Source organism: Propithecus coquereli, unplaced genomic scaffold (assembly GCF_000956105.1).
Source record: "Propithecus coquereli isolate 6110/MARCELLA unplaced genomic scaffold, Pcoq_1.0 Scaffold256, whole genome shotgun sequence".
In the NCBI taxonomy this organism is placed as follows: Eukaryota; Metazoa; Chordata; class Mammalia; order Primates; family Indriidae; genus Propithecus; species Propithecus coquereli.
Genome location: NW_012148130.1, coordinates 2208119 through 2219482, shown reverse-complemented (window position 1 = coordinate 2219482; position 11364 = coordinate 2208119). Strand labels below are relative to the sequence as shown.

General features: G+C 47.7%; 1 protein-coding gene, 1 non-coding gene and 1 pseudogene across 3 annotated transcripts in view; all 3 read left to right on the top strand.

Moving 5' to 3' along the window:
• The first annotated feature begins 704 nt into the window (after window positions 1-704).
• TRNAI-AAU lies at window positions 705-778 on the top strand. Its single transcript has one exon. It is a non-coding gene; the product is annotated as a tRNA-Ile (tRNA).
• Window positions 779-3297: 2519 nt separating this feature from the next.
• LOC105812583 lies at window positions 3298-4147 on the top strand (annotated as a pseudogene). Its single transcript, XR_001137617.1, has 2 exons — window positions 3298-3328; window positions 3607-4147. The product of XR_001137617.1 is annotated as a 40S ribosomal protein S7 pseudogene (transcript).
• Window positions 4148-4371: 224 nt separating this feature from the next.
• Window positions 4372-11364, top strand: part of ZNF839 (zinc finger protein 839) — a 41615-nt gene continuing 34622 nt past the window's right edge. The window contains exons 1-2 of the mRNA XM_012647057.1: window positions 4372-4653; window positions 9224-10132. Of these exons, the coding sequence (XP_012502511.1) occupies window positions 4372-4653; window positions 9224-10132 (1191 nt within the window). The remainder of the gene's footprint in view (window positions 4654-9223; window positions 10133-11364) is intronic.

Sequence of the window (11364 nt, the reverse complement as noted above, 5' to 3'; positions counted from 1 at the left end):
CTCGATGAAACATGGAAGAACCATTTAAAATGACATGTTCTGTTCACAGGATAAAGTGCTTGCAAAAAAGAAAACAATAATGAAATGACATTTGCAATTACTTAGGGATATGCTTATGATAGAATATTAAGTACAAAAAGCAAGACAAAAAATTTATATTCTTCTAAACAAGGCTCTGGGTTCCAAACATACATTTTTAAATACACCTGTACAATGAGAAAAAAATGGCAGGAAGGAAGCCAAGACCCCAGCGGCCGTTGTTGGTTGGGCAGTAGGGAATTCGGCGGTTCTTTTTTCCTTTGTCCGGTTTTCTGTATTTTCTGAGCTTCATTTAACCATACTAAAGGCTCTTGATACACGAAGTCTCCATGCTGCAAGGATTCCGAGATAATAAAAATAGCGTTGAGTTGGAATGTTTGAAATCTTTTTACTCCCAAGTTCAGCCTCCTTTGTGCAATTTGCATTTTCCCTGTGAAAGCCTCCGATTCTCTGCAGGACACCGCCCCCCTTCTTCCTGAAGCCCCCTGGGCCTCAGTTTCTTCATCCGGCCAATGGAGATGACCATAAGGAAGACCATAGTCGCAGGAGGAGCCTAGCGGGAGGCAGGCAGCGTTGCGGACCCAGCGGGGAGGCACTTCTCCACTAGCGGGCCATTGTGGTCTTAGAAACCTTGTAGGTGGCTTGGTGGCAGCCAAACATCGGGTGGCCGGTTAGCTCAGTTGGTTAGAGCGTGGTGCTAATAACGCCAAGGTCGCGGGTTCGATCCCCGTACGGGCCATGTGTGTTACTTTTTAAAATTCAAAACTTCATTTTGCGAGCGTTTCTTAAAAAACACGCCATTCAAGGACTCTAAGGGGCGTGCAGACAGCAGGGAGGCGCGGAATCTTGCCACACTCGGCCGGGAAGTTGTCCCAGGCGCCCCCTGGGGAGAGACGCGCGCGTGAGGACGGCCACCAGTCACCCCGAACGTCCGCGAAAGGGTCCGTTTTAGGAGGTCACTGGTTAGGCCTTCAAGATCTATCGTTTTAAAGGGAACTCCGGCCATCCAAACAGATGCAAATAACACACGCCCACACCCACGACGTTTCTCGAGGCTCGGGCTTGCCTGGAGGTGCTGCCCAATGAAGACAGTGTCACAGATGTCACCAAGTAGTATTCCGAGGCCCTCGCGGGGACCCCAGTGTTCTCGGAGTTCTTAGAGTTGCAAGTCCAGGTCTGGAATCGATTCATTCCGCAAACGTGTGTGGAGAGCCCAGTACGCGCGCGGCCGCGACGCAGCAGACGAGAAACGAGAGACACAAGTCCCAACCCACACGGAGCCCGTGACCGGCCAGGGAAGGACTGCCATGCTTTAGTGAGGCGCTCTGGTTGTGGAAGCATCTGGAATTTCTCTTGCTTTTTTTCTTTTTTCTTTTCAGAGAGATCTTAACCTTCACATTTCTTCCTCTTGGTGCTGCATTTTGCAGCTGGAGGGCAGTGGGTGAATTTCTCACCCGTGGTTCACGTCCTGGCTCGGTCTGGTGTGTTCAATTTAACAAAAGCCATTTTTCTAGGGTCAATGCCATTTTATATCGGGATCCAGCAGGAGCTCCAGCTGTTTTGGAAAAATCTACCGAGGAAACCTCTACTGTATTATTCGTTCTTTCCTCAAGTATGTGTTAAGCTCTGACCTAAGTAAGTATTACTAGCAGCTCAAAGTCCACAGACCACAGGCTTAAGCCCTTGATAAGTGCTCAGGGTGTAGTAAAAGTGCTCAATAAACGCCGGCTGATGGGACTGTTGTTATAAACGAAGTTAGAAGGAGAACCTGGGACTGCTGACACCTAAAATCAACACCTGCACACACAGTGAATGTCACACCTTGCAATATGTGTGTACCAGGCACCTTGTGAGATCTAGGGACACAGCATGGAAGAGTTGGTGGAGATTGCTGCCCTAGCACATACTTACCTGAACTTGAGGTTCAGAATAAGGCCACTGTGGCATTAAAATTATTTTTAGCAGAAGGCATTTGAGTTCCTAAAATCTCTTATCTGCTAAAAAGCAGAGTCTCCCAAAAGAACTCAATTGTCATAATCCCCTCCTGGGGAGCAACTAGGAAAGATTGACTCATCACTGGAGAGGAGAAGTTGGCATCACACCTACACAGACATTGTCACAAAACCATCGCATCTCCCATCTATTCATCTCTCCTAAAAGACTTTTTTCCCCCAAAGTGTCCTTCTGCCCCTCCCCTTTCCCTGTTAATATGGTATATAAGTCCCAAATTCTATCCACCTCATGGAGTCACATTTTTCTGTAAGCTTTCTTCGGTACATTAACAAAAATACATGGTTTAATTTTGTCTTTTTTCTTTTTAATCTGTCTTCTGTAAATTTAATTCAAAGTCTCCCAAACATGTAACCTAAGAGGGTAAAGTTTTTCCTTCCCAACAGGCTCAAAAAGCTGATAAAATGGGGTACCTGTTCTAGATGATAGGGGCAGTTCTTGGCCTAGGAGTCTGAAGGGACCTTTCTTTTTTCTTTTCTTTTCTTTTTTTCTTCAGAAAATCATCCAAATTTCAAAGAGGGGACCTTTCTGACATCTGAGGATGGGAGGATGAGAAGGGGTTTCTTTGAAAAGTTAAAAACCAAAAAGGACATGATTAAAGAATTGAAACAAATATCACAAACCCCACTCCTTGCCAGCCAACCCTTAGTGAGTCCACTAATGAATTAATACACAACAGGAAGCATGGCGAATACACTGTAAGTATTGATGATTATGATAATGATCTTTTGGAGGAAAAAAAGTGATCAGAAGGTCTTCCAGAACCTTCTCTGACACAAGCCTGGCCCCCAGCCTCCCCCTTGTTGGCATCATGGCACTCATCTTAGTGTGCTGCAAATGCCAGTTTCCTCCTTCTTGTCACCTAGACTGTATACCCCACAGGGCAGGCAATGGTGACTCACCCAACGAGTGCTTACCGAGTGTTTGTTGCCCTATTGCCCTCCTCAGGGGGAGAAGCTGAGACATGTGTCCATACCTACAGCTACAAGACAGGGTGGGAAGGACACACAGAGCCACCACAGTAACGAGAGGAGATTAGGTTGAAGAAGAAGAGGCATTGAAGCTGGATGCATAGGATTAAAAGGTGAGGAGGGTGGGTTCATTCATTCATTCATACATATTCACCCATCCATCATTCATTCCCTGGGCGTGTATTCTGGGGCAGGGCCTGTTCTGGGCACCGAATGAGCAATATATTAATATAATCTCTGCCCTCAAAGTGCACCCAGTCTGGATTGGTGGATAGAGATGGGGTGGGTCGATGTAGGAAAAATTGGGGGTTTGGGGGGCACCCTTGTTAAAAATGCGAACTTTGGGTCCCCTCTTGGATCTATAAATCAGAATGTGTGCAGGTGGGGCCCAGGAATCTGTGTATCCAGAAAGGATTCTCAGGTGATTCTCATGCATGGTGACTTTGAGAACATTTGGATAGTGTGATAAGTGTTAGGCCAGGGGTTCTGGACCCCAAAGACCTCGGCTGGGGAGATCCGGGATAGCTCCTGCAGGAGGTGGAAGCTGGAAGTTAAATACGTCCACCACAGGCAGTAAGAAAGTGAGGCCGGCTGGAGCTGGAGATGAACTCGGACCTCAAGGCTCAGCTCCGGGAGCTCAACATCACGGCGGCCAGGGAAATTGAAGTTGGTGGTGGTCGGAAAGCTATCATAATCTTTGTTCCTGTTCCTCAACTGAAATCTTTCCAGAAAATTCAAGTCCGGCTAGTACGTGAATTGGAGAAAAAGTTCAGTGGAAAGCATGTTGTCTTTATCGCCCAGAGGAGAATTCTGCCTAAACCAATTCGAAAAAGCCGTACAAAAAATAAGCAAAAGCGTCCCAGGAGCCGCTCCCTGACAGCCGTGCACGACGCAATCCTTGAGGACTTGGTCTTCCCAAGTGAAATTGTGGGCAAGAGAATCCGCGTGAAACTGGACGGCAGCCGGCTCATAAAGGTTCATTTGGACAAAGCACAGCAGAATAATGTGGAACACAAGGTTGAAACTTTTTCTGGCGTCTATAAGAAGCTCACGGGCAAGGATGTTAATTTTGAATTCCCAGAGTTTCAGTTGTAAACAAAAATGACTAAATAAACTATATTCACAGTCAAAAAAAAAAAAAAGAAAGTGAGGCCGGTCTGCTGGGCCGATTCAGGACTTGGCGAAGGGCGGGGCTCGCTCAGATCGCGCCGCCGAACCACCCGGCCAGGTACAGTTGCCTGCCGAGGTGTCTTGGCCTGCGGGGCACTCGTAGCCCGCCCCTTTCCCAGGTGACGCACTTTCCAGCCGCCGTCGCTCGGCGGCCCGGGTTCGAGTCCCCGTCTCGGCCGCCATGGCGGACGCGGAGCCGGAGGCTGAGGGCGGCAGCGAGGATGGCGGCGGCGGCCGGGCTCCTCCCGGCCAGAGCGACAGCGCCGCCCGCGTGGCCCCGCTGGGCCCCGAGCAGCTGCGGCGGGTCCTGGAGCAGGTGACGAAGGCGCAGCCGCCCGCCGAGCCGCTGCCTTTCGTGCTGCAGGACGCGGCGCGGCGGCTGCGGGACGCGGCCCAGCAGGCTGCCCTGCAGCGGGGCCCGGACGCCGAGCCCCCGCGCCCGCCGCGCCTGCTGCCGCCCCAGGTGAGGCGCCGGGAGGGACGTGGGGGAAACTGAGGCCCGGAAGGGGCTGAGACCTCGCGGCGGGGCAAGCTCGTCGGCCTTGGAGCTGCTCGGCCAGAGAGGCCAGCATCCGCCCGCGTTAAAACTCAGGGCGTCCCCTGGCTGAGTTCCTTAGGGACGGCAGTCAGCCCCCACCTGTCGCCGTCACAGCGTATCATCACCTCCAAGGCGCCTCGCTCTAGGAGCCTTTGCTCACGCTGGGCCCTCTGCCTGGGACGCCCTCGTGCCTTCTCTGCTTTCACAGCCCTGCGGGCTCCTCCGTGCTGCCTCTTCTTACAGGCCTTTGTCGGCTCATTCAGCCTTTATTGAGCGTTCTCCGTGTCCTGGATTCTGCCGTGAAGTGCAGGAGGTGCAGCCTTGAACACACTCGATGAACATACGGCAGGTTCTGGGAGTGACAAGCGCTGCGTTAGAGTGGGTGGTCCTGAGGGCTGACACTGGAGCTGAGACCTGAATGGATTAAAAGGAACCAACTTAGCTTTTCAGGTGGAAGGTACAGCAAGTACCAAGGCCCAGACATTTGTAACCCCAGTGCCCAGTACAGCTCCCGATACAAACTTAGTGAATGGAATACGTGAAAGCACTCTGTATACTACAAAATGTCCTTTCTCAGTGGGTTTATTTCCCGGGTAACAGAACTCTTGGCTGCTAAGGGAGTTGGAACTACAACGGTCTCCCAGAGGGTCCAGCATAGCACCTGAGGCTGGAGGTCCTACACGTCATCCGTAAAATCATAGCCCCTTCCAGTGATGGGGCTGTAAACGGCAAAGTTCTTCTCACTCCAAAATTGCTCAAAGAAGAGAGTTTCTTCCACTAGAAGAAATAACAGAGAATAGAACCAATACTCTTCTTTTGTTTGAGGTTTTTTTGACAGTGATTTTTGCAGCTGAGAGTTGTATCCAGTTGGTCATCAGGACCGGAGAGTTGTCTTCACTGAAGTTTGGGGAGATAAGTATGATTGTGCCCAAACACCATACTTCCTAGAGTTGCGACCTTGGGTAACATTTTTGGGCTTTGGTCCTTGTTTGCAGGAAGGATAGCTTTCTGGCTCATATTCTCTACAGAAAAACCAAATGACTCCCACATAGGTTGTTCACAGCAAGTCTGAGTCAGAAGACTGCACGCCACCACCCAGCGCAGCCACCGTCCCATGGCTGCCATTTGCAGAGCCCCTGCTCTGTGCCAGGCACTGGGGTGGGCTGCTTAATTCTCAGGAGCCACCCAAACGTGTTTTTGTATCAGCATTTTGCAGGTGGGAAACAAGTTCAGAGAGGTTGAGTGACTTTGCCCAAAGTCGCTTAGGTGTAGGGCTGCACTTCAGAGCCCATGTACTCTACACCTGGCTGACTGTGGCCACAGCTTTTTGGATTTGGAGTGGCAACTTAGGAAGTAGTCCAAAAATAAAACATTTTCCATAAAATGAAAGCAGACTTGAAGGTTAGGCAGCATGATAGACTTATGTAGCTAATATAATGGAGATGATATAAATTCTACATGCACTCGAAATAATGTACATTTTGTGGCCCATTCTGCTAATACTCTTTTAGCCCCACCTGTGTCATGGAGGCCCCAAAGGCAAACCGGAGTGTACTTTGCCCCTAAGGAGTTTATGAAATAACAGGAGGTAAAACATGACCTAGATAAGTTCCATCAAGGTCAAGAAGCTAGAGATATAGATAAAGAACAATGCATTCAGAGAAAGGGAGATTATTTCTGTCTGAGGGGGTCAGAAGCAACTTTGTTGAAGAGGTATTAATAATATCTGAACTAGATTTGGAAGAGTGGGTCTGAGTGGAAAATGCAGAAGAGGAGAGGCCGTGTTCCAGGGCTGGGGGTGGGGTGCATTTATACGACGCAGGAGGCTCACTGAGGAGGATAGAATGGATCAGAAGCACAGACCAAGTGGATACTCCTGTGGGTCAGATTGAGGCTCTGGCCTCTCCTCATCCTCTGTTCCCACTTCACAAATATTTCTGGTCCCATCCAGCATGCCGTGCCCTTTTTCATCATGCATCCATGCATTTGCACGTTTTTTCTTACGCTTAGAATGCCCCTTTTCTCCTGGCAAAAATTCTCAGCCTTCAAGGCACCCCTCAGATCTCCTCTTCTGGAAACGCTATCATCTCTGGGGTGTTCCTGTCTTTTGATTGCACCTGCTGTGCCATGATGTCATTGTTTTCCTGTCTGCCTCACCTGTCTGCATGCGTTCTTTAGGGAATCTTGTCTGTCTTCAGAACCACCAGGGGAGCTTTTGAAAGGACAGATCTCAGGACAGATCCGCCCCAGGATATCAGATTCAACAGGTCTGTGGGGACTGAGGCATGGCAGGGGAAACCACCCCCCATCTCAAGGGTGAGACTAGGGCTTGGCTAGTGTTTATGTATCCCATCCAGAGATACTTAATAAGAGTTTGCTGAATGAAATAAATACATAACAAAAATATAAGTATAATACCCACATAGTAAATCAGTTTAGATAGCAGATAAATAAATTATTAGACCAGCTTTGCCTCTGCGGTAATCCTAAAACAATAGGATTTGGGGTGTTGTGTGTATATGTGTGTGCATGTGTGTATTCATCTAATGGCATTATCTGGTACTATCCCAGGAGTTCAGAGAAATTCTAAGTGGTAGTGAAATGAAACAAGGTTCTTGAAGGATATGCAAAATCAATCTAATTGTCATTTGATTCACAAGTAGCCCGGGAATTGGGGACTCATGGGGCATTGGCACCAGCTCTGGACACTTCTTCATAAACCAAAATGTTGAATCATCTCTGCTATTCATAGTAGCGTATAACATGCATACAGACAAGAGCCATACTCCAGCTTGATTTCAGTGAGGGTTTTTATTCTGCCCCATGTGACATTTTTATTGACCCTCCACTAGTAGAGGGTTGAGTCTAAAGAGAGCCTGTTGGTGGTCCCAAATAAGTGGTTCTTAACTGAGGACAGTTTTGCCCCACAGGGCGCATTTGGAAATGTCTGGAGACATTTTTGATTGTCTTGGCTTGGGAATGGTACTGGCATCTAGTGGGTAGAGGCAGGGTTGCCGCTCAACATCTCTCATGCACAGGACAGCCACCACAACAAAGAACTAACTGAAAGAATTACTGGTCCGAAATGTCAGTTGTGCCGAGGTTTAGAAACCCTGCTCTGGACAATGAAGTTTGTCTGTTTTCTCCCTGGAGGAAAGTGCTCATTATTTCTGCTCTGTGAGGACAGGAGGCTTGTCTGTTTTGCTGCCTCCATCCTCTTCCTGAGCCTGTGACAGCTGTATCCCTGACACCTATACCAGAGTCTCTGGGACATGGTCAGTGCTCAATAAATGTCTGTGGCATGCCCTTGAAGGCAGCCCTTCCCTTTGCTAGGTGTTTTTGTGTTGCAGACAGTGCTGCCTTGAACCTGCTAGAACATACATCTTTGTGCCCATGTGAGTGTTTTTTGTGAAATTCAAGAAGTGGAACTGCTGGCTCAAAAAGAACATGTACTTAAAACCTTGTTAGATATTTTTGTAAAAAGTAGTTGAAGATGTGCAGCCCCATTCCCAGGTATGTGCCCCTGGAGCAACTCACACATGTACACACACACACACACACACACACACACACATACACACATCCATGAAGGTTCAGAGCAGACCGTAAGAGCAGAAGGTTGGAAACTACCTGTCCATGAGCAGGAGATGTACTCATGCTGCAGAGAAAATGAACCACTGAGAGCTACACACAGCAATATGGATAAATTTCACGAAGCAAAACTGAGTAAAAACCTGAGAAAGCCCAATCAAGTTACAGGAGATTATATCATTTATATAAAGTTTAAAAACATGTCAAAACAGAACTATATATTTTTAGTGATATCTACATATGCGGTATAAATGTTGAAATATAAAAATGATAAACAGCAAATTCGGGATGGGGTCAAGAAAAGGGCATGTAAGTTGGGAGAATATCAGAGGGCTTTACTGGAACTAGTCATGTTGCATGTCATAAGGTAGGTGGCAGAAACTTGGGCTACATTGTTCTTTATGGCTTTTTTGGTTTCCGGATTTTCATTTAAAACTTTTTTTAAAAAAATGAACCCACCTATTGAATTGAGTCCAATTGAGAGTACTAAGAACTCCAGGTAAAACACATGGGTAAAACTATAAAGAAGGATATTATCTGTGAATGGTTCATGAAATCAATTTAGTGGATTATAACTAGTATTTTTAAAAAGGTAATGTAGAACAGATACCATTAGAGGGCGTTTATTTAGGAATGGCATCAACTTTTTGCTTCATTTATATGTGCAGATATGTTCTGCACATGTGTACTAGGTCATGATGTAAAACGTATCACTGGTCTGTAGTCAGAAAGGTTTGAAAAACACCACTGTAAACAGTACAAACATGTCACATAGACTCTTATATGTAAGACATAATTTAGAAAAAAATTCGATAGTGGATTTACGATGAGAGCAAAATTATGGAAATGTTGATAAGCATAATGCTTCTTTTCTCTTTCTTGTTTTCCTCTTTCTATATTTAAGCAACTAGAAGCCATTTGTGTCAAGGTAACATCTGGAGAAACTAAAGGCCAGGAAAGGCCAATGCCCCTTCTGGCCACCATCCAGCCCAAAACAGCAAGACAGAGCCAGCCTCCCGGCACGAATTCCAGCCTGATGGGGCTCTGCATCGCCAGCCCTCAGCTGCTCAGGGTGCAGCCCCTCGTGAGAACCAGTCCCCAGCCATGCTTCCTGAGTGACTCGGCTCAGCCTCCTGCTCAGGTGTTTGTACAGAGACCACTGCCTGCCCTCCAACCAGTCCCTGCGAAGAGCATCCCAGCCCCCAAGCCCCCAAACGGACAGGGTTCCACGTTGGCCCCTTTGTCAGCCTCTGACCCGCCGGCAGTAACATCTGTTTCATCCAGTTCAGCTCATTTATTTATTTCCAACTCACATACAAAACATACTGAGAAACTAAAAAAATCTTTAAAAGTGAAAACACGTTCTGGACGGATATCTCGACCTCCCAAATATAAAGCTAAAGATTATAAATTCATAAAAACAGAGGATTTGGCTGATGGTCATCCGTCAGATTCTGACGATTATTCAGAACTGAGTGTGGAAGAAGATGAGGACCAGAGGGACAAGCAGGCGCTCTTTGACTTATCAAGCTGCTCTCTGAGGCCCAAAACTTTTAAGTGTCAGACTTGTGAAAAATCCTACATAGGAAAGGGGGGACTTGCGCGGCATTTTAAACTTAATCCAGGCCATGGCCAGCTGGAACCTGAGACGGTGCTGTCTGAGAAGGCCAACGGGAGCATGATCCCGGGGCGCCTGGAGGAAGGAACCGTTGGCCTGACTGCGCCAGAGCGGTCCCCACCACCTGTGGTACGGGGACCAGGAGCTGTCTCCTGCTGTGCCACAGGGACAGAGTCAGCATGGGGTAACTTGCAGGTAACATGTCTGTCATGTCTGTCTGCATACGGTGTCTTTGTTCCTGCCCCTGCCTGCCCATCGGCCTTAAATAAACCTTTATGGTGTCTTATGGGGGCTCAGGCGAAGGCTCAAGCAGTACCAGAGTCATCGTAGTGGGGGATCCTGGACCCCTGCATTGTTGGCACTGCTGCCAGACAGGGAGGAGATGCGCATCTTCTCTCTTTTGGCATGATTTGATGGGAATGCAGCCGTCAGGTCAATAAAACTCATCACAGTGCCCTCGTGGCTGACACATCACAGAGGGTGTTGGGAAAGGCCAGAATTGGGGATGGCAGTCCATGGGGCTGCTTCCCGGAGCATCAACAGTACCGAGCTGCTTAGCATGTCCTCTCCTGGTTTTGCCCCTTCTGAAACCTTTTTTTTAAAAGACAGGGTCTTTCTCTGTTGCCTGAGCTAGAGTACAGTGGTGTGATCATAGCTCACTGCAGCCTCGAAATCCCAAGCTCAAGTGATCCTCCTGCCTCAGCCTCCTGAGTAGCTGGGACTACAAGCACTTGCCACCATACCTGGCTAATTTTTTAAAAAAATTTTTGTAGAGACAGGGTCTTGATGCGTTGTTTAGGCTGGCCTCAAACTCCTGCCCTCAAGTAATCCTCTGGCCTCAGCATCCTGAGTAGCTGGGATAACTGGCGAAAGTCCTAATAAAACAAAGCAGATATGAGTTTGCATTATTACCACATCAAACTTTTTTATTGTAAAATACACAGCATAAAATTTATATCTTAACCATATTTAAGTGCATAATTCGGTGGTATTAAATGCATTCATAATGTGCCGCTATCACTACCACACTTCTCCAGAGCTCTTTTTACCTTGTAAAACTGAAACTCTGTCCCCATAAATACTAACGCCCCATTCTTCTTTTCCCCCAACCCCTGGCAACCACTGTTCTACTTTTTGTCTCTATGATTTTGACTACTTTAATTCCTCAAATAAGTGGAATCATAGAATATTTGTCTTTCTGCGACTGGCTTATTCACTTAGCACAATGTCCTTAGGGTTCATCCATGTCATAGCAAGTGTCAGAACTTCCTTCCTTTTTAAGGCTCAATAATATGCCATTGTGTGGGGCCGGGCGCGGTGGCTCACGCCTGTTATCCTAGCTCTCTGGGAGGCCGGGGCGGGCGGATTGTTTGAGCTCAGGAGTTCGAGACCAGCCTGAGCAAGAGCGAGACCCTGCCTCTACTAAA